The 23,266-nt window shown below is 45.7% G+C and overlaps 1 protein-coding gene across 1 annotated transcript in view; it reads right to left on the bottom strand.

Annotated features, from left to right (window-relative positions):
* Positions 1 to 7,637, bottom strand: part of LRP6 (LDL receptor related protein 6) — a 158,468-nt gene extending 150,831 nt beyond the window's left edge. Inside the window, exon 1 of the mRNA XM_068277320.1 lies at positions 7,294 to 7,637. Coding sequence (XP_068133421.1) covers positions 7,294 to 7,351 — 58 coding nt within the window. The 5' untranslated portion in view covers positions 7,352 to 7,637. The remainder of the gene's footprint in view (positions 1 to 7,293) is intronic.
* Between the last annotated feature and the right edge of the window lie 15,629 nt (positions 7,638 to 23,266).

Genomic DNA, 23,266 nt, shown 5'->3' with positions numbered 1-23,266 from the left:
TCTGCCAGAAAGGCCAGGACTCTGGGCTCCATCCTCTCGCCCAGTCTCTTTAGATCCCCTTCTTCATTACATACCCCTACATGGTTGGCCACGGTGGGTTCATACCCCTGTGGCTTTCGAACCTGCAATTATTGTCACTGTCACAAGCGAGGGACCATAGTGCCTTCCTATTCGTTTAACACTAGTTTTCCTATCAAACAATACATCAACTGTGATACGAAATATACCATTTATGTTTATATTTTGTTCAGAGTGCAAGTTCCAATATGTGGGTTGCATGACTCACAACCTAAGAGCATGAATAGCTGAACACTATTGTGGAACACATTGGAACACTTTCCAAAAGTCAGCAGTCTCTAAACACTTTGAAACTGTACATAAAGGTAATCTGAAATCATTTAATTTTCAGGGAGTGGAACGAGTCACCTGTTCTATTAGAGGTGGTGACATACAGAGACTCTTACTGAAACGGGAGGCCTATTGGATCCATAGGCTAGGCACTCGCATACCTCTTGGTTTGAATAAACGTTGGGATTTAAACCTAGTATACGATTGACCAGTGCAGCTTTTTTCTGTCCTTTTATTCACCTCTTCTCCTTTTGACACTTTCTTGTAATAATGTTGATGTTCCAGTGGTAATCTTTTTTACATTACTTTTACCTTTTTATACATTGTTGTAATAGCTTGTAGATTGCAAGTTTGTTTTTATTGCTTGTATGTAATGTTTCCCTTTAAGGACCTGGCTGTTGGCTTGATAGGGGTGGAGTCATCACTCACAGCCATTTATAAGCCGCCTCCTTAACAGGTTCACTTTGACTATGACTAAGGGCAGATTGTAAGCCCGACACGCGTTAGTTGATCCTGTGATTTTATTGCACTACTTTTTGTCATGTCGATTTTTCTAATACAGAACGGATGCTTTTTCACTAAGCCAAGTCTGGTCTGCGGATCCTTTCTCTCTAGTGTGTGCTTAAGGACTGGCTCTCTAGATCCTGCACCGACTGGTATGTGTTACAATGGGGGTAGAGCGTTCATGAACTTGAACTATTAACCAAGAAGCTACTAATCAATTAACTGACAGCATAATACATTTATTTTCAGTCTGTTGTCCATAAGTAAAGGATCCAAGCCCAAAATAAAATTGTAGGTTTTTGCAAAAGCAATTAGAATGTAGACAGACTGTGTGGGAAGGAAGCTTTTAGTGAAGCATAAAGTACTGCATGGGAGGACAAAGCCAACAAAATCACAGTTGCTTGTGGATCTCCAGTGGCAATGACAACATTCTTCTATCTTCCGCTTCCGCCTCCACCCCCCCCCCCCCCCCCCCCCCAATAAAGAAAGAATTAACAAAAAAAACACAATGGGCTCTAGTCACAAAACTTCTCATAAATGACTTATTTATCACCTGATTGGTAAAAATAACCTTTCAGCACATTTATAATCACTCAAAAGTAAATGGTTCCTGGTTGACTTCATTTCAACTTTACTGGTTTTATATATATTATATTATACTAGTAGACCTAAGCACGTTTAAAAACGTGCTCTAGGGCCTGGTGCACACCAAAAACCGCTAGCAGATCCGCAAAATGCTAGCAGATTTTGAAACGCTTTTTCTTATTTTTCTGTAGCGTTTCAGCTAGCATTTTGCGGTTTTGTGAAGCGTTCTTGGTGTAGTAGATTTCATGTATTGTTACAGTAAAGCTGTTACTGAACAGCTACTGTAACAAAAACGCCTGGCAAACCGCTCTGAAGTGCCGTTTTTCAGAGCGGTTTGCGTTTTTCCTATACTTAACATTGAGGCAAAAACGCATCCGCAATCCAAAATCTGCAGCAGCCCGGGAGTATGCGTTTCTGCAAAACGCCTCCCGCTCTGGTGTGCACCAGCCCATTGAAATACATTACCCTTTCGGATCCGCACCCGCAAGCGGATCGCAAACCGCAGCGGAAATGCTCTGGTGTGCACTAGGCCTAGGTCTGTGTTTCTCGGCGCACGCGCGCATGCCACCCGCCAATTTTCTGAGCGTTTAGGGAGCGATTCAAAGCGATAACGATTTCGCTAAACGCTCAGCTGATGTTAATGGATGGGCTAAATTCCACTGTAGCAATTACGATTACCAAATCGCAAAACATTCAGCATTTTTTACGTTTAGCATTAACGTTTCTGCAATGTAAAGTGTATAAACACTGGCATAATTGCTCATCAAAACCTGCACAGAGCGATTTTGCTAGCGTTTTGAAGTTACTGCACACTAACAAAATTAAAAATAATTGAAAGGACCAATCAGAATTAAAAACGCTAATCGCTACACAACCGCTGGCAAATTGAATACACTTTAAAATCGGTACTGAAAACGCTCATGAAATCGCTTGCAAGCCGCTCATACAAAACAGCGTTTTGTAGTGGGTTCCAGGCCTTAAGCTGTGTTCCCACTGATTGGAGGGAAGGGACGCGGGCGGGTAGCGCCGATACAGAGGATGCGGGGGAGCGGCGCTAACAGAAAGGCATAGGTAAACATTGTGCTGGCGACACTAATGTCTCATACCATTATGCCAGATACACACCATACAATTTCCCGTCAGCTCTATGGGTCGAATTTCCGACAGGTCCAATTGTTTTTCTGATCAATTGTGTATAGAAGTGTTTGGAAAATGAATCAGAACAACATTTGGAAATCAGATCGGACCTGTCAGAAGTAATCAAATAGATCTGTCTATCTGACAGGAAATCACATGGTGTGTACCAGGCATTGCTCTACAGTCTACAGACTTTGAATGAATGTCCACCGATACAGTTTTATAAGGCGATAACTGGAAGTGCACCAAATACTTCTGACCTTCATCTGTGACCATGCTGTGGGTGAAGAAAAATAATCTTCCAGATACAGAACAATCAGATACAATGCAGACAGGTAATTAGTGACTTCATTTCTAAAATTCCCCAAGTTATTAATTGATCCAACTCCAGTAACTAAACTTTTCCTTCAAGTTATAGATACCACTCAAGTGCCTTCTGACACCTTTAACATGAAGAACCGTTACTCTGTAGCTGAAAATAACCAAAACCCAAGAAAAAATAAAAAAAGGTAAGCAGAGTTTGTTGCCAAACTGAGCGATACCAAAAATATCTTCCTCTGTGCCCTGCCTGGAACAACATCTGCTCCACACTGAGGCCTGGAACCCACTAGAGCGTTTTTTGAGGGTTTAGGGAGAGCTTTAATTCGCTAGTGGTTTCCCTAAAGGCTCTGCCAATGTAAATAGATGGTACAGATTCCACAAGAGCGATTGCACCAATCGCAGGACAGGACATGCAGCATTTTGGGAGCATTTCTATTCAAATGAATTGTATAGGAGCAGGCAAATCGCTCCCATACGCTATAACAAATTGCTAGAGATTGTAATAGCGTTTGCGCTTTCTAGTGGGTTCCAGGCCTTAAACCACTTATCTCCTATGCGGTACATACAATAAGACAAGACAAGACAAGACAAATAACATTTATATTGCGCTTTTCTCCTTGCGGACTCAAAGCGCCAGAGCTGCAGCCACTAGGGCGCGCTCTATTGGCAGTAGCAGTGTAAGGGAGACTTGCCAAAGGTCTCCTACTGAATTAGTGCTGGCTTACTGAACAGGCAGAGCCGAGATTCGAACCCAGGTCTCCTGTGTCAGAGGCAGAGCCCTTAACCATTACACCATCAGCCAACTGCTTTAATAAGTCCCCAACCACAGCCTACAGCAAAGCCTGACCACCATTATGAAATGCTTTGTAATTTCCTTTGCAGTCCCAGTATCACCAAAATCATTACCAGTAGTAGCTATGCTCATAACTTCTCTGCCCCACAGTATTCTCACTCCTAAAACACTATAACTCCACCCCCTTAATTTTCTAGCTACTTCTACATAAAACCCTATCACCACTTCAGTACCCTGCTACAAAGTCCCCATAACCACACTAGCAATCCTTTCCTCAATATGTATGTTAAAGTAGACCTGAACTCTTGTACAGGGCAGAAAGAAAACAGAGAAAAGTGCAACCTGTATGTATTTAGAGAGTTTAGCCAGTCTAATTCCCTCATCTGTAACTAATCAGAACTGTAATTTCATATCTCAGCTGTGTCAGCTAGCTGCCTCAGTAGAACAGCTAATTTGAAAACACAGGATGTTAACTCTATATCAGCTTCCATGAAAGCAGGAAGTAGACACTGCAGATTGATTGCAGGATTTGTACCAGCTGTAAGAAAGAAATGTTTGTTTTTTTCTCAGGGAAATGACCTAAAATGAGCTTTACTCACCTGGGGCTTTCTCCAGCCCCTTGCAGCAGTGTCTCCCAAGTCAACCGCTCTGCGTAGTTCGCCACGGCCCACGTGACGATTGGCAGCGGCGCTTCGCACAGCCGCAGTAAGGCCGGCCCCGCGGTCGGCCTTAATACCGAACGGCGAGAAGGGACAGTGGCGGGGAGCAGAGCGGTCGCCATGGGCCAGTCTGCTGCAAGGGGCTGGAGAAAGCAAACTGAATCAGAAGAAAACAGAGCTGGAAATGTGGGTGCCGCCATAGGCCGCAAAGTGAATTATGGATATAGCAGTACTCGGTCATTAATTTGGGAACCGTCAAAACACACAGCCCAAATTACGATAAAAACTGCATAATGTGGCCACCAGAAGCAGCAGGAAGACGAATTACGTCTTTCTCCGGTGTCAATGGCGGCATGGAGGGGGTACAGAAGGCAAAGCCTTTTTTTTAGCTTTATTTGACGCCCAAATTTCACAGCACCTGAATTACAAGTATGCGTGCAAATATCTTCTGCATTGCTTTACATAGTATATGTAACGAAAAGAGGCGCCCACAGCTGTGACTGTTATAGACTTAGGCACTTTGTTATTGACCTGAGGAAGCAGGCCAGTACCCGTTAAAGGCATAGGCCTCAATTCACTAAGATTTATCAAACACTTTAACGAACGTTTGATAATTTACCTCATGGGTAAAATCTAATTTTAAATTCACTATGATGTTATATATTTATCGAATATTTTATCGGTAAAATGTTAAATAAATCTATAAAACCTTAGTGAATTAGATTTTATCCATGAGGTAAATTATCAAACATTCGATAAAGTGTTTGAAAAAGCTTAGTGAATTGAGACCATAGTCATTTTTGTGCACCATTAAAAACTTTTACTCATATGGTTGTCCATTTATGGAGGCAAGACCGAATTACTCCTATACCTTATGATTTAAGATAATTATATTTTGGGCGCTTCCAACAAGTTTTCTCTGTCCCTCACAGGGGCTCAAATATAATCCTAGTGCTAGTCTGTTTAATGCTGGGCATACACGGCTCATTTTATATTATCAATCGAGCCATTGTTGGCTCAATTGATAATATTCAACCTGTCAGATACCCCGCCGGATCGATTCTTCGCTCGATACCGGCGGGGAGAACAATGGGAGCAAACGAAACGCTGATTAGCAGCACCCGCGGGGACAAGCGGGAATGGATCCACGCGGACGAGCTGGCTCGATACTGGCACATTCTCGAGCCGTGTATGCCCAGCATTAGGGGACCCAGCAGGAAACCTCATATGGAAATTCAGCTAGCATAATTGGGTGGACAACCCTCACGAACTGCTAGATTTCCAGTAGGTTGTAGTAAACTTCATCTACATTATTTGCCCAGTCACAACGCTTTGTGCTATAAGAGGGTACTGGGATTGGAGAGCTGTTCTTAAAGCCTCATCTACACGAGTAGATGAGGCTCCGATGTTTACTTATCAATCAAGCTGCTGATGCGGCTCGATTGATAAGATCCGACAGGTCGGATCTTGCTACCGCCGATTCCCTGCTCGTTCCCCGCGAGGGGACAATAGCAGGGAATCGAGCGGAAGATAAGCAGCGCAGGGACGAGCGGGTATCGAATCCGGCGCACGCGCAGGGACGCGGAAGAGGCGATCCGGCGGCTAATCGAGCCACCGGATCAGAGCCTCATCTACTCGTGTAGATGAGGCTTAAGAGGTTTCCTGCTGGGTCCCCTAAAGTAGACTAGCACTCTAATCGCTACAATAGGCATAATATGTAGGTGCTACATAAATACTTAAATAATTAAATACAATAGTCGCAGGTCCTTTCTTATTTAAGGCCATTTTTTTTAATGCATGTTTTTGGGATGTGGGTGGAAATTGAAAAACTCAGTAGAAACCCATGCAGACACAGGGAGAACATTACAAATTCCTTGCACATAGTGCCCTGTCTTGGATTCAAACCGGGGACCCAGTCACCTCCAAATACTGCCATGCATCATCACCTCTAAAATCCCCCCCTTTCCCCTACAATATCCCTATCACTACTACAATCCCTGACCCCAATATTCCCATATTCCATGCAATACTCTGTGTCCCCTTTCACCCTCATTACCATGACTTACATCAAAATCCTCCGCTCTACAACCACTCACCTCCACATGAAACATGTCTAACCCTGCAATAATGTCTCAACAATACCATCACTATACCCTTTACCCCATCAAAGTGGCTAACTCACAATCACACATCCACTTTCTCTGAATTATTTCACCACTACATCTCTGACACTAAACATCTTCCTCCATAACACCACCAGATTATTATTAACAACTTGCCCCCATCCAAAACTCCTAATAATATTCAGTGTGTCAACATCAGTGCATGGAAGAAAAAAGAAAAAAAAATAAGAAAGATGCCCAGGTGAAGGGTTCAGACCAACCATTATAAACAACTGCTCCCAGTTTATCACCAGTTGGTTATCTGTACCGATTTTTGATACATCTGACCCTCTGTACCCCAATACCATATCACCATTACAAAAGCATTTGCATCCACTCCTTAACACCACACATAACTGAAACCAAATCACCAGTACAATGCTCTAGCCCCCACTACTACAGCACCCATTCCCCAGTACCCCTATCACCATGACAACCCCAACACCCCCACAATATCCTCAACCCCCAATGTCTCCAGCACTACTACAACATCCTAAAAAAACAAAACAAAAACTTACCACCACCATTACCCTAGTAATACCTCCGAACCTCCTGCCCCTTCCCCAATTCCACTACTGTATCCATTCCCTCGCCTCCCTATGCACTCTATAAACAATATAGCACACCCAGCCCCCAATACTGGGGACCCTTTTCTCTCCCACACCCGGGGTGCTAACTACCCCTCCCCCCACTATAGCAGGCGGAGATCATTCTAGCCTCACTGCCGCTCTGTCAGCTGGGCGTCCCTCACCCCAAACCCCCCTCTTAGAGGCCCAAGACTCACCCCTCAGCAGGCAGCCCAGGCCGCAGAGCAGCAGGCTCCTCAGGACGGCGCCCCCCATGCTGTGTTACCGGCGGGGCCCGGACATGGCGGCGGTGTCACCGGTTGCCCCTCTCCGGCCCCTCCATCATGCTTCGTGTGTGACTGTGTGTGTATGTGTGCGGCTCCTCTCCACTCCTCCCCTCCTGCCGCGCAATGATACGGCCAGCTGCTTGCCGCGGGTCACGACTCCCCGAGCTTGGGGGTAGGTGATCAGAATCCAAGTAAGACAGTCACGGCTCCAACTCCTTCACCTCAGCCACAGCGCCACCGCTACGCCGCGCCGAGCGGAATTCCACAGGGACTATTTTCCCTGTGCGTCTTTACGCGGCTGGAACTACATCTTTCCAAGCCCGACCACAGCGAGGAGGAATCCCAAGCACCGCGCGGAGGTGATGCGGTGACCAAAGAGGAGGGGGAGGGGGAAGAAACGGCTGCAGAGTCAGTGTGTGTAACCCTTATGTGACCAGTCCACCTACCTACACAGTATGTAAACTGTAGCAACAGCCACCGTTCAGGCTGCTTGCACTGTGTATGCTGAAACCAACCTCGCTGGATAATACTAACCTCACCATATAGTCAAACTGCTGTAATATAATCCATAATGTCAATACAGTATAGTACACTGTACATTTTATATTCCGTATGTAATATATGTTGTACTATAATTTAATCCTACCTAAATTGCCTAGTACACATCATACAATTTTCTGTTACATTTTCTGTGATTAGATTATTTTCTGTAAAGTACTACCGGTAGTATAGACTGGTCATTATCTCTGGTGCATTGTCTTCTGGTTATCTCCTGCTGAGTAGAACAATGCTTAATTGCAGGCAGATAGATGGTTAGATAGATAATTTCCAACATGTTGGAAATTATCTATCTGGCAGGTAAATTTAAAGGTGCACATACACTTACTCAATTTCCCGCTGATACACAGCAGATTCAATCACTGTGATCGAATCTGCTGTAAAATCGATGCGCAAATGCTAACCGATCAACCAATTTCCGTCCAAAATCGACCAATCCCGTCGATCTGTCCACGTGGAAAATTGCACTTGATCGTCGGCGGGTCGGGAGTGCATCGATAGCGGCATTCAAATGCCCGACAATCAACGCTAGCGGCAATACATTAACCACTTTGTCCTCCTTGACGTAGTTATATGTCAAGGAGGACATGTGCGCTCCAGCGTCCGTTCACGCGTGTGCACGAACGTTCCCGGCCGCGGATTCGTTAGCCCAGGAATCAATGAATCGGGTTATGGTGCCCGATCACTGATTCCTCTCCCCCGCAAAAAAAGCGACAGCTTCTCTCGGAAGCTTCGCTTTTTCTGACTCCTATGTCCCTCCAAGCGTACATTGTACGCTTAGACTGACGTCATGTAAACAAACTCAAGGTTGCCATCTTGTGGACAAAAAGTAAAGGTGCCCATACACTCGTCAGATTGGCAGCAGAAAGATAAGAAATGCATCTGATGATCTATCTGATGCGTTTTTAGAAAATTTTTTACCAGGATAGAATTCCAACAGATTTCAGTTTGAAATCTATTGAAATTCGATCTGATGGCATTTTTTTGCGATCAGATTTCCATTAAGGCCAATGCAAACTGATAAGCAATCTCATCAGATCGACCTAAATTTTCCACCCTGCCAGTTCGATGGAAATCCATCAAAATCGATTGAAATCGGCCATCGATCTGTCGATTGGCCAACCGATTTGTAAACGATCAATCGATCGATCGGGATCAATCGGTCGGCCAGAAAATCGGCTGAGTGTATGGGCCCCTTAAAACTACATCTAAAAGTAAAAAAAAAAATAAAATGTACATATATTTCCCCAAATAAAACACTATTTACATCCCCCCCCCCCCCCCCCTCCCAAAAATACCCACATAAAATGTTTAATACAAAAAAAAACAAAAACATTACAATAAAACAAAAAAACACATAAATATTTACCTAAGGGTCTAAACTTTTTAAATATCTATGTAAAGATGAAATATTTCTATATATTTTTTATAAGCTTGTAAATAGTGATGGATGCAAAACGGAAAAAATGCTCTTTTATTTCCAAATAAAATATTGTTGCCATACATTGTGATGGGGACATAATTTAAATGGTGAAATAACCGGGACAAATGGGCAAATACAATACGTGGGTTTTACTTATGGAGGCATGTATTATTTTAAAACTATAATGGCCAAAACTGAGAAATAATGATTTTTTTCAGTTTTTTTCTTATTCTTACTGTTAAAATGCATTTATAGTAAGGTAGCTCTTAGCAAAATGTACCACCCAAAGAAAGCCTAATTGGTGGTGGAAAAAACAAGATATAAATCAGTTCATTGTGATAAGTAGTGATAAAGTTATAGGCTAATAAATGGGAGGTGAACATTGCTCGGATGCATATGTTCCGCCGGCGCGTGTCCCCGCGGTCCCTTCTCCGCGCTGGGCTCCGGCTGGCTTCACTTACTTCCTGTGGGCGGAAGTTTAAACAGTAGAGCACCCTCTAATGTTTAAACTTCCCCCGGCAGGAAGTAAAGTGAAGCTGAAGCCCAGAGCAGGGAAGAGACAGCGGAGACCGGGGGACTCGCGCCGGCCGGATCAGGTAATGTATGCTGGGGGCGGCGTTGGCACTGGCAGCTCCACAGATTGTGACTCAATTTCATAGTGAAATCGATTCAAAATCTGTTTGCAGTGTATGCAGCCAATAGATCCCTCTTTGATCAGATTAGATCACATAGGGATCTATCTGCTAGTAGATCTGGTGGCAATCGACCAGTGTATGGCTGCCTTAACAGAAAATGTTACAGAAAATTGTATGGTGTGTACTAGGCATAAAAAAACGTGTGTGCACGTGCGTGCATGCGTACAGCCGTTGCGAGGACGGGAGCAGTACAGCCAGGGGGCCGGGTGGGCGTTATTAAAAGGCATCACAGCGCCCAGCATGGCACCACATACCCATTATGCCCACATAAAGGCACCACAGCACCCAGCATAACCCCGATTGATGCACCACAGCTCCCAGCATGCCTGCCATTGAGGCACCACAGCTGACTCTGCCTGGGGGACATCCAGGGCACCCCAGAATAGATTCGGGGCAAGTGCCATTGATCTTTGGGACTAGCAGCTCCCCTGATGCTGGGTACACACAATGCAATTTCCCATCCAACTGACAGAATCTGATGATTATTTCCAACATGTCCAATCTGCTCCCGATCGACAATAGGATCGATCAGGAGCAGTTTGGATACAGATAATAACGAGGACAGCCAACATTTCTAATGAAGGGGGAAAAGAAGCATTCACACAGCAGGGCTGTGCTCATACCTGACTTATACCCCAGAGCTGCTCAATCCTCTGTACACACACTGCTGCTCCATGCTCTGTACACACGCTGCTGCTCCATGCTCTGTACACACGCTGCTGCTCCATGCTCTGTACACACGCTGCTGCTCCATGCTCTGTACACACGCTGCTGCTACATCCAATGGCAACTGTAGCCCCTCGCGTTAGCCTATGCATTTATAGAACAAGCTGTACCTCACATTAGCTTGTTCCGATTATTTTATATATTATAGTAAACTGGGGGAATGTGGTGTTAGTAGCAGCATTTAGCCTCATATATATACTGTACATTCTGTAGAGTCATACTAAGCCAACAATTATACAGCCAATTTAGATTTATTACTCTAGGGCTCTTTAACACCAAAAATGCAAACACATTTTGTGATTTTCACAATGTTGGCCTCAATCAAAACGCAGAAAAAAATGCAGTAAAACTAAGTTTCCCTTTTAAGAAAATTGGAAATGTATACAGTGTGAATGCATTCCCACAATTCCTGCAGTACTTGCGTTTGCATAATCACAAACCTTTTCAAAAACCAAACAGTAAGCAGCTAGTGTAAAAGAGCAAAAATTAAACTTAGATTGGTATGGCTCTATAACATGTGTAGGCAATAGACATGTACACCAGTGGTTCTGGATGTGTGTCTGGCTTTTAAGCTACGTAATTACCCCCGATGGGTCCAGCGACGTCCACTTGACGACAATCATCAAGCCACGCCTTATCCTGCTCGTGGCATTACACAACGGGTCACAAACGATCGTGGTACTTGGCGCTGAGTCATTGTGGAACTTAAAGATCTGATCCGCTGTGTCCATTGCAAAACGACACGCAATTAACATGCTTTTGTAAAACGATGTTGCCCAATGTTGGGTAACATTGCCACAAATATACATTTGGGTATGGGCCTTTAGGGAGCATAAAGAGATGATTTTCATATTCAGCAGCGATGCAGCTTAGGAGAGCTTTCTTGCTCAAATACCATCTGTTTTAGAATTTTAGAGGATTCAGGTTTCTTGGTATGGATGCAACATGTAACCACAGTGGCACAAACTAATACACTGACCTTTCAGCAAGCCACATAATATTCGGATATGACCTGAGAGGGGCGGGCAAACGCTTGACCCCAAGGAAATGTTACTTCAAGTTTAGGTGTCCTGGATCCTTTATGTTCTCCAATGTAACTACCAGGGCTGTGGAGTCGGAGTCGGGGCAATTTTGGGTGCCTGGAGTCGGAGTCGGGAAAAAATGCACCGACTCCGACTCCTAATGAATTTAAACTTTAATTAAAATAGAAAACATGATAAAATGTTCTATTTCTCAGATAATAGTCATCATAAATAATTTATACATACAGTAATAGCTGTGCTTAGTCCACAAAAATGAAATAAACCAATCAAAATTAGTTACTTGTGCTGCTTCAATAAAGCAGTCCCCGTATTTTTAAAGTCAGATATACATATCTGATTGTGACTGTATATATGATGTGTACACAGGAATCTCTTATATATACTAAATAACATCTATGCTGTAAGTATAAAGCCTGATGTGTAGCCGTGTCACTAATAGAGATGGTCAATGAGATGGAAATAATTCTGCGTTGATTCTGATTTATGCAAATGTACTTTTTTTACTCTTTGCTCATGAAATCAAATAATTTGATATGTTGTTAAAATTTGGTTTGGTGACTACGAATTAAATGGTACCTGAGAAGGATGAAAAGAAAAGTTTTATACATACCTGGGGCTTCTTCCAGCCCCCTTCAGGCTAATCAGTCCCTCGCTGTCCACCTCCACCACCTGGATCTTCTGCTATGAGTCCTGGTAATTCAGCCAGTCAGCACAGTCCGGCCGCATGCCGCTTCCACAGCCAGGAGCGTTTTGCACCTGCGCAACAGTGCTGCGCAGGTGTAGTACGCTCCCGGTGGCGGAGTGTGTGCATGTGTACTACGCCAGACTGGCTCAAGTATCTGGACTCATAGCAGAAGATTCAGGTGGCGGAGGAGGACAGCGAGGGACTGATTAGCCTGAAGGGGGCTGGAGGAAGCCCCAGGTATGTATAAAACTTGAATTACATCTGTCTCAGGTTTACTTTGTTACACAGTAGTACTATACTCTACATATGCACTCTCCACAGAGCTGCAGGGAATCCACTGAGAATGTTGTGCACATTGAACACAGAGGTGTTGTCTATCACCCATAAACCTGGTTCAGATTGTGCATGAAGAATGTGTAATAGAGGAAGAATCTCCTTATTCCCCTGCAGAGTACCTGCACATCACTCTTACATGTACCCACAGTCACATTGCCTAGGGCCTGATAGATGTTATTTGTTCTGGCCTGTACCTTTTACAAGTACTCTTACCAAGGACTAGTTTTAGTCTATGACTAAAGGGAATAAATATTGCAGTCTACATATCCTTCTCACTTCAGTTGTCTTAGAAAATTCCTAAGCGTTGGCAGTTAACCCCCCTGGCGGTATAATTCCCGCGACTGCGCAGCCGTGGGAGGGTTTTTTTCGCCATTTTTTTTTTAGCATATAGCTAGCCTAGCACTAGCTACATGCTTACCCCCTCCCCGCGGCGTCCGCCCGTCCCCTCCGATCGCCGCCGGCGCCGCTTGCCCATAAGGCAATCCTGTTCTGACGGGATTTCCTTGAGGGCTTCCCCCGTCGCCATGGCGATGAATGGAGTGACGTCATCGACGTCACGGACGTCGTGACGTCACAGGGAGTCCTGATCCACCCCATAGCGCAGCCTGGCGGCGATTGGCCAGGCTGCGCAAGGGGTATGCAGGGGGGAGGCTGTTTCCACGGCGGGTAGCGGCGCATCGGCGGCGGGCGGCGGCGATCAGAGCAAACACGCAGCTAGCAAAGTGCTAGCTGCGTGTTTGAAAAAAAATTATGTAAATCGGCCCAGTAGGGCCTGAGCGGCACCCTCCGGCGGCTTACCCCGTGTCACACACGGGATTAACGCCAAGGAGGTTAATAGACGAATTTCATGTTACATACTTTCAATCAACATGATTGTAATATGCAAATCAGAGGAGTCGGAGTCGAGGAGTCGGAGTCGATGGAATCCTAAACTGAGGAGTCGGAGTCGGTGGATTTTTGTACCGACTCCAAAGCCCTGGTAACTACAGTAATTAATGCCAATGTGCCTGTGATATCAATCCTATGCCCCTTAATGCCTATGTATTCTAAGAATATACATATATATATATTTCGTGTTCAGTTATATTACATTAGACTGCACTACTTATTCAATCATCTTTTGCTAACTTAAGGCCCAAACACACGTCGGATTTTTCTGAACGACGGGTCGTTTGAACGTCCCGTCGTTCAGTCGTTCGCACGCGGAATCAGACGTGTGTACGGACTATCGTTCGCGTGATAAGACTGGTTTCGCTGGAAACCAGTCTTATCACCCGAACGATAGTCTGTACACACGTCGGATTTGACGTGCGAACGACTGAACGACGGAACGTTCAAACGACGGGTCGTTCAGAAAAATCCGACGTGTGTATGGGCCTTTAGAATTTTATATCATAAAGCACTATATCTTATGTTGCAGATTAGAAGTAGTGGACACATTTGTATATAATTTGTGTAGAACACATGGCATCCCTGCTAATATGTCTGTGTGACGCATCTTCATCTGCAGTGCAGATAAGGCGGCCATTCTCAAAATAGCTGAGACCACTTAGCACACATCTGGGGGTCAGATAAGGCTAAAGTAGACCAGGAATCCAATATCTGAGTTGTTTGTATACTGGAATTGCTGGCAAGTTATCAGGCTTTGCTGTGGCAGTGATAATTCAGATGATATAGCCTGGAATGTAGTTGGAGGAGGTGGATGGTAAAAGAACAAAAGAAAAATCTAAATGCTTAGTAAAATAGCCTTATAAGGCTAATGTAATAATAGATATTACATCTAATGTAATATCCATTATATTATTTATCAATTCGCTTTCATTGCTCTCTCTGTACTTATAACAGGTATAATAAATATGCCAGATCAAGTTCTAATTACCTCTTGAGCAATATGCAAAATCAACACCAACAGCCCCCTGGATCACTGGATCAATAGTGCATAGCGGATGTGTATAAATAAAGACTTCAGAAAATCCCCAACTGTCTGTTGTTTACAAAGGCTTCCTCATAAATAGTAGGCTGTACATTATTATTATTATTTAGTATTTATATAGCGCCAACATCTTCTGCAGCACTGTACAGAGTATATATATATATATATAGTCTTGTCACTAACTGTCCCTCGGAGGAGCTCACAATCTAATCCTACCATAGGTGTGAGGTCGTGTGTGTGAGAGTTCCTGGAGTTCCAGAGGAGGGTCTTCAGACTTGCTCGATCAGTCCGATTTCAGCGCTTGATCTCTGGGTGAAGTTGGACTTGAGGCCCCTGTTCAAGGCCTAGGCCTTACAGGGACCTTCCCTAAGCTAGCCGGCTGCTCCGGAAATGGAGCAGCCGGCTCATACCCCCCCTAGCCTGGATTACCTGGAAGGAGGATCCATGGATGGCAGAGACATTGCCCAGGACACCATCTGTTGGCTGAAGTCAGTGAATGACTGCAATACAAAGCTCGGGAAATTGAGGTTAGACTTCATTGAAATTAAGCACCGATATGGAGTTTCATGGAACAATAACCTCTTACATACTAACCAAGAGCTGGTGAACATCAGAGCGGAGTATAAGAAGCAAAGAGGTGTCCTAAAACAGCTGGAATCGTGCGGTGGTCCCTTCGCAGAAAGGCTATCGTGCCAGAGGCGTTTCAAGCCTTTAGTGCCTACAGAGGGCCTGGATGAATCGGAGAGTGATGGGGAAGACGACTTTCCCAGTCAGGCCATCAAGGAAAGTGCTAGTAAAGAGGAAGACGCTGGGCAGGAACAGAGGCAAGCTATCTGTGCTCTTGGGGCTTCTAGCCATGAAGAGGTGGTGGAAAAAAACCCTTTGCCCGAAGTAAATGTGACGATGACAAAAACAACCCCTGCTCAGGTACCTGTCACTGAAGTCAGAGTAACTAAGGGCGCTAATGGTTTGGGTGCTTCTGGGAGCTCTGGCTCTGGTGTAGATGGTGCTAGCAGTGTGGTTAGGAGAACATCTCAAAGGTTGGCTGAGAAAGAAGGGAAGATGGTTGCACAGCGTGGGATCCCCTCCCAAGCTCCTGTTGCTGGTGCTGGAGTAGCTGGGGGTACGGTGTCATGCTGTGCCTCGGAAGCTTTGGTTCTAGTATAGATGCTGCAGGGAGTGTGGAAAAAAAAGAAAATGATGATAAGGTGGTGAAGCTAAACCTACCTGATGTGGACATGGGGAATCCTTCCATTACTGGTTGTGGAGAACGCCGGGGGGATGTGATTTCAGGATGCCACGAAATGAATGATACTGCCAATATAGATGCTGGGGCGCAGCCTGGAGTGGAGAGAAGCATGTCGCTAGTCAGAATTCCTGAAGTGCCTGACGCCGTACAGATGGATGGTGTGTTGTCAGGCAGTGTGAAGTCTCAAGATGGAATGGGATGCCAGCGAGAGGGTCTTTCTGCACAACCGGAAGTGGCTTTTCCGAAACCGGAAGTGACTTTCCCGAAACCGGAAGTGGCTTTCCCGAAACCGGAAGTGACCTTTTCTGAACAGGAAGTGACTTTTTCTAAACCAGAAGTAACAACCGCTGAATTACAGCTTGAATTTCCGTTTAGCGGTGTTGGGACGCAAGAGGAGAAGCGTCCAGAAGAGGTCTGCATAGTGGATGAAACGCAAAGAGAGAGCGGGGAAGTTTCTATAAGCAGTATTGGCATACAACATGAAGGAGGATGTGGACTTCACTCTCTGCAGGTAAACGCAGTCAGTGGTGGATCAGAGGCTGTTATATTAAGTATGCAGGAGCCCTCCTCCTTTCAGATAGAAGGTAGTGGCTCTAATGTTACAAGAGAGAGCGTATTCATGAAGGTTAAGAATGAGACTCTGATTAATGAGGAAATGGAAGTACAGCCCTCGGTTGGTAAAAACGAGAATGCAACTAATTTGAATACTTGTGATGATGACTTTTATTTTTCCCAAGACACAGTGAGTACGGGAAGGAAAACTAAGTCAGCAGAGACTTTATCGCTTTCTAGTGGAAAAGAGGAAAATATGGATATAAATGCATCTGATGCAGCTGATCTAGGTGCAGATGAGTCTGTCCTCCAAGAAGCAGTGGGAGAGGACAAGAAAACTAAATTGCCTACAGTTCTTCCCCCTGGTGGGAAAAAGGCAAAAATGAAATTAAAAAATAATTTGTCTCTCGTGGTAGAGGGAAGTGAGAAAAAGAAACATAAGGGCCACAATAAATCAATAAAACAAAATGAGATTTTCTCTAATACTGAGAATATGGAAGGGGAGGATAGTGTTACTGGTGCTGCCAAAGGTGGGGAGGAGGGAGGGGAGGGTGAAGGTAAAAATGATGGCAATACCAGTGACACTAATAAAATCAACAAAGATGTTGTTGACACGCCCTCTGACCAGGAGGCAGTGGTTTACAATGCAATTGAGCAGGGCCTCTTGAATAGAGTTGAGGTGTTGCAAAAGATGTTTGAAAAAGATCCCTTTCAGGAGCGTAGGGAAAAAAAAAGGCTGCACGTAGAGAATATGCATGTGAAGAGGATGAGCAGGAGTCATGTGAGGAGCTTTGTGAACCTCCAAATGTAATACCAGAGAATGTAGTTACTGAATTTTGTTCCTTTGATAGGATTTACAGAATAGAGAAAGACAGGTTTGTTATCCTTGATGGCCATTCAGATGAAGTGCTCATTTACACTTTGGAGGCTGGCACGAATTTTGAGCGGGTTCACCTGATAGGTGCGGGCGATGTAGACTGTGGCCTACAGGTGGATTTTAGGGCAGGAGGTAGGAGGTTCATTGTAAGAGGTAAAACAATCTTCTGGCATGATTTTTCAGGGAAACAGAGCTTTCGTGATCCAATAATCGGCCTGGGCAAACATGCCCCTGATTCGATTAGGACCTTATGCAAGACACATGCTTCTGTTGATCCTCTTCAGATGGTACAGGTGGCACGAACTTTGGAAGCAGTACAGACTGTAGAGGTTGTGCAAGAGGCTGTGGAGCCTGGGACATCGGAGGTACCTGAGGTGGAGAGTGTTCTCAGGTGTGGTGACTTCCCTCCCCTGGGATCGCCCTCCAACCCTGCGGCTCTTGCCTCCTCCGGTGGCCAGGGTCAGAGGGCACAGCCTTTATCATATGCCAGGGCCGCACGCAGTGTGCCCAGTGGAAGAAGGGTCTTGGCTCCCCTGGAGTCGGGATCAGAGGTCGCCATGCCGGGGAGGAGAAACGTGGTGCGCCTCAAATGGGAGAGTGGAGAGGCAGTCCCAAACAAGAGGGCATTTGTGGGCCTCCTCCTTGACATGGGGATCAAAGCGGTTGATTTATTCGCAATCCTGGCTCCGGGGGACCCTCCTGCGTATTATGGTGTCAGTTTCGTCTCACAGCATGGCCTTGATTTCTTTTTAGAGGAGAGACTGAAGCACACCATAAATAACAAGTGGCACGGGTTCACAGTAATTCCTTTATCCAGACAGTCTCTGTATAAAAAAGCCCATGTTGTGGTGACGAATGAAAGCATCCCTGTACGGGATGTTGTCGCGTGGGTCCAGTATTTCCCAGACATTATGTCCCCTCCACAGCGGGTCCTTGATGATCTGGGTATTTGGTGGGGGGAATATGAGGTGGCCATCAAGCTCCGAATTAAAGAAGGGGCGGTCACCCATATTCCCCGATCCTCTTTAATTGGTAAGGATCGAATCACCGTTTACTACCCGGGTCAGCCAAGGACCTGCAACCGTTGTGGTAGGAGGGGGCATCTTGCCAGCAGCTGCCCTGACCCAAGGTGCAGCCTATGCCAGGAGTTCGGGCATTCTGCAAAAGAATGTAAAACAATCAAATGCAACTTTTGCTTTGAGATAGGTCATCCCTACACGGAGTGCCCGAACTCCTGGTGGCATATGCCCTTGGAGTTAAGGAAGGCCGTGCTGGTCTCTATGGAGGAAGAAGCCCGGTCGTCTGTTTCTCCCAATGTCCCTGTCCAGTCTGTTTCCCACGTGTCCCCTCCTGAGCCAGAAACCGTGTCCCCTTCTTCTGTGTCTCCTTCTTCCGACATTCAGACTGGTGTGGCCTCAGCGAAGACTGGACCTGGGCGGCAGTATCACGTCAGGGATGCGGCGGGAGGGGCTACGGACCCTCCTTCTACTGGGCAACAGCCTAAACCTCAGAGGGGGTCTAGGGGTAGGGGTGCTAGACAGCCCATACCTTCTAACTCCTCTAAACCAATTTTTTCCCCTTCTTCCCATCCTAACACCCGTTCACACTCCCTTCCCAGATCCCTTCCCTCTTCCCAGCCCACCCTTCCCCCTGTCCCCCAGCCCAATCCTCAGCCTATCCCCTCCTCTTCCCTTCCTACCAAAGATGATTTTCAGCCTCCCTCCAGGGTGTCCCTTGATTCTCGGGCCGAGGATTCTCGGTCCCGGGATGATAGGGAGGAAAGGCTGAAGAATGTAAAAAAGAAGAGAACTAAGTCAGTGGATGACATGAGATCTCTGGCGAGAGCTGAGGCTTCTCGCAAGAGATCTGACATTAAATTGTCAAACAGGTTTGAAGCCCTGGAAGGGGCGACTTTCTCCTCTGAGGAGGAAGACATGGAAGTTAGTGGATCAGTGCCTGACCAAGGGGGTACTGTTCAGGAGTGTTAATGTTCTTTTGTTTACTGTTAATGTTGTGCTTTTATTTTTTTTTTCTGTATTTGTCTAGGGAAGACAAAGGGAAGCCTTAATTACTCTGATGGCTGCTCCCCCACCACTTATGCTGGCAACGATCAACGTTGCCAGCATCAAAAACCCCAGAGCTCGAAGTTTGGCTTTCTCAATTCTGGCTAGCTTTGATGCTGATATTTTTTTTCCTGCAAGAGACTAGGCTCACCTCTGTGGCTGACCTTTGGTTGGCTGAGAGGGACTGGAGGTCTGGTCTGAGTTACTGGTCCCTTGCGGGAGAGCCTGGTAGTGGTGTGGCAGTTCTCTTTAGAACTGATATGGTAACATGCCGGCGAGTAATTGAGGTAGAGATGGGGAGGTGTTTGGTCTTGGACGTCTGTGTGGGGAGGCAAGACCTCCGGCTTATTAACATCTATGCCGACCCGAGGTCCTGTGGGGCGAGGAAACGCCTCTTCACACAGATCAGGCCTTTCCTTTTTTGTGCCTACCCTGTGATCCTAGGTGGTGATTTTAACACCATCACTAGGGCTAGGGACAGGTCAAGTACCTGGGATCAGGTAGGCACTGATGGTAGGTACTTAGTTAGATTGGTTAGTGAGGCTGATTTGGTGGATGTGCACATTCGTCATTCACCAAATCTCACGGGGTTCACCTTTACTAGAGGTAGTCATAAGAGTAGGATAGATAGGTTTTTTGTTTCCGAGAATGTCACTACCTCGTCCCCTGGGTTGCTGGCGGTGGAATTCTCTGATCACCTTATTCTGTCGGTGTGTTTGAATACTTCAGATGCTCCTCCCAGAGGTAGGGGTATTTGGAGGATGAATTTTTTCATGCACAGGTTTCCATCCTGGACTGCTTCAACAGTAGGTCTGAGTGGTGGGAGCCAGTCAAGAAGCGTGTGATAAAATTTTTCAAGGGTCTAGCATTAAGTAGAAGTATTGATAAGAACATTGCTTACCAGCAATTAAGGGAGAGGTTAAACATTCTCGTTTCTGAGGGTGGAGATCCGGGGGAGATCTCTGAGGTCAAACTTCGCCTCAAGCAACAGCAGTATGATCGGCTGGCTTCTTTGGTTCTGGAGAGGGATCATGGGAAATACCACTCACCTGACCCTTACCAGAGCTACAAACAAAGTTCAGCGCTTAAGACGGTCAATGGTCTCAGGGATAGATCGGGGTCTTTGGCAAAGTCCAGGTCAGAGATCCTATCTATCGCTAGAGAGTTTTACGCTGACCTGCTTGGAGAGAAGCCACTTGACCAAACGAGAATGGAGAACTTCTTGGCTTCCACACCTGGTCTGGGAAATGTAAATGTTTCTGCTACAGATTTGACAGGAGAGATTACTGCAGAAGAAGTCGCGAAGGCCATTGGTGGTCTCGCACCAAAAAAAACCCCGGGTCCGGATGGGTTGACGGCCGAATTTTACAAGGCTTTCATATCCATCTTGGCCCCTCAATTGGCTGGTGTTTTTAACGACTGCCTTGCTGAGGGCCAGTTACCGCCCTCCATGAGGCAATCTGCAGTTATCCTCTTGTCAAAAGGTCGTGATCCTGAGATGATTGAGAATTGGCGTCCCATCAGCCTTCTCAACATCGACAGGAAGATCCTGGCAAAAGTTTTATTCGGGCGTCTGTCCCAGGTAACGGATGTACTTTCCTGCCATCAGCACTGTTCTGTTTCGGGTAGGAGCACACTCTCAGCACTATTAGCTGTCCGGGAAGTCCTGGAACGGTGCAGGGCTGAAGGTTGGGGAAAGTACCTGCTGACTTTGGACCAGTCAAAGGCTTTTGATCGAGTCAATCACAAGTATCTATGGCGTTTGCTTTGCGTTTATGGTTTGCCGGGTGGGTTTGTTAATTGGCTGCAGACATTGTACAAAGGGGCTGAAAGTTTCATGCTCATCAATGGATGGATCGGCCAGCCTTTTGAGGTGAGTTCTGGGGTCGGCCAGGGTTGCCCTTTGAGTTCTCTACTATATGTGTTTGCCATTGACCCCTTCGTAAGGAGACTAGATGGCGGCACGCTTAGTGGGGTTCCAGTGGGCGTCCCTGGTGTCTTGCCTCTAAAGGTGTTGGCGTATGCTGACGATGTTACTGTAGTGGTCTCACAGGCAGAGGAGGCGTTGGTGGTTGCCGAAGAGATCACTCGGTACTCGTTGGCATCAGGTTCAATGATCAATCCAGATAAATGTGAAACTTTCTGGATGGGAAAGGATGGAGAATCCTTTGAACTTCCTGGTTCCTTCCCTGTGCCTCAACCCGAAAAGAAAAACCTTGGCATCCGATTCGGCCCAGGCGATTATGGCCTGCGAAATTGGGAAAGCAAACTAAAGGATGTCAGCGCAAAAGTAGAACGTTGGAAGAGTTGGAGTTTAACTCTTAGAGAAAGGGTTGACTTGATCAAAACCTATCTGGTTCCCATCATGTTATACGTCAGCTACGTTACAATTTTGCCAGCATCCCTGTATACCAGAATCAATGGCTTGTTCTTCCAGATGCTCTGGGGGAACAAGCTGAACCATGTACGCAGGAACATTACTTTCAGAACTAGGCGGGAGGGTGGCCTAGGGATGGTCAACCCGATTGTCTTTTTCTCTCTGATTTTCATTAAGTACAATGTTGGTAACATGCTTGCAGAGAGCCCGCCTAGTTGGGTTAGTATTTTTCAAGCTTGGTGTGAGCCTTTCCTTGGGAGTTGGAAGAGCGGTGGCCCAGTGAAAAATTTGAGAGCACGCCATGGCTATCTTCCGGCCTACGTTATACCTTGTATGAAGAAATTATTGCAGTGGGGATTGATGGTGGAAGATATCAGATTGGTCGAGAGGAAAGCCCTCTTGGCTCGGGTGATAGATTCTTACTCTCATGACACACTGGCCTTGAGGGATTGCCCAGGCACAATTTTGGAGGAGGGGTTACGAGTGCTTAACTCACCGCGAATTCTGAATAAATTGTGGGACATCGCCTGGCTTACTTTTCAGGGCAAGCTTTATGTTGGGGGGAACATGAGGTGCAGGAGTGTGGTGGAACGTGTTTGTCCTCGACAAGGATGCGGTGTTGAGGAGAGCATGGACCACTTCCTGGTGTCATGTCCCTTCAATGTAGAGGTGTACAAACAGGTGGGTAGGGCCCTCAATATCCCATTTCTGGAGCATCTCAGTTATGCTGAGTGGGCATATGGAGCCTTCAACCAACGCCAGGGTTATGATTTGTGCACTTTATATATAGTCAGTTTAGTGGTTAGGCGATGCACTTGGTTAGCACGGTGTGATTTAGCTATTAGACAGAAAATCTTGCCTGTCCAGGTGGTGGTGAGCAACATACTCGGTGAGGTTGGGCAAATTCGGTACTTAGAGAGGCGTAAACTGGGAAGAGGAGCTTGGGCTCTGGTGTGGCAGAACATCAAGCCTCCTTGACCTGGTGGAGTCTCTCTTGGTGATGGGTCTTTTCTGTCTCTTACTCTTCCACTGTAGATTTTGATCTTTTTTATACTCATTTTTTGAAGATAGGCCGCAAACACAAGGCAGTTGTCCCTTTGTGTTCCTGTATATATGTGTTTTGGTTGAGGTTTTTATTATTTTCCTTTTATTTCTTCTTTGCACTGTCCTGTAATTTATTTTTTGTGTCTCGTTTCTTTGTTTGTCTTTAGTCTTCAGTGTTCATTTCTCAAATTCTGGACATAAAAGCTCCATAATTGCCATATGAGTGGTCTGAATGTAGTTATGTTGGTGGTTTTAGTTGTATGACTGTTGTAATGTAGGTGTTGTCAGTGTAGTTTTTGTGGTGGTTTGTGTTATCTGTTAAAGTCTTGTTAGTATGAGTGTG

Source organism: Hyperolius riggenbachi, chromosome 3 (genome assembly GCF_040937935.1).
Source record: "Hyperolius riggenbachi isolate aHypRig1 chromosome 3, aHypRig1.pri, whole genome shotgun sequence".
Lineage (NCBI taxonomy): Eukaryota > Metazoa > Chordata > Amphibia > Anura > Hyperoliidae > Hyperolius > Hyperolius riggenbachi.
The sequence above is the reverse complement of the archived record's forward strand: the minus strand, read 5'-3'. Positions and strand labels throughout refer to the sequence as shown.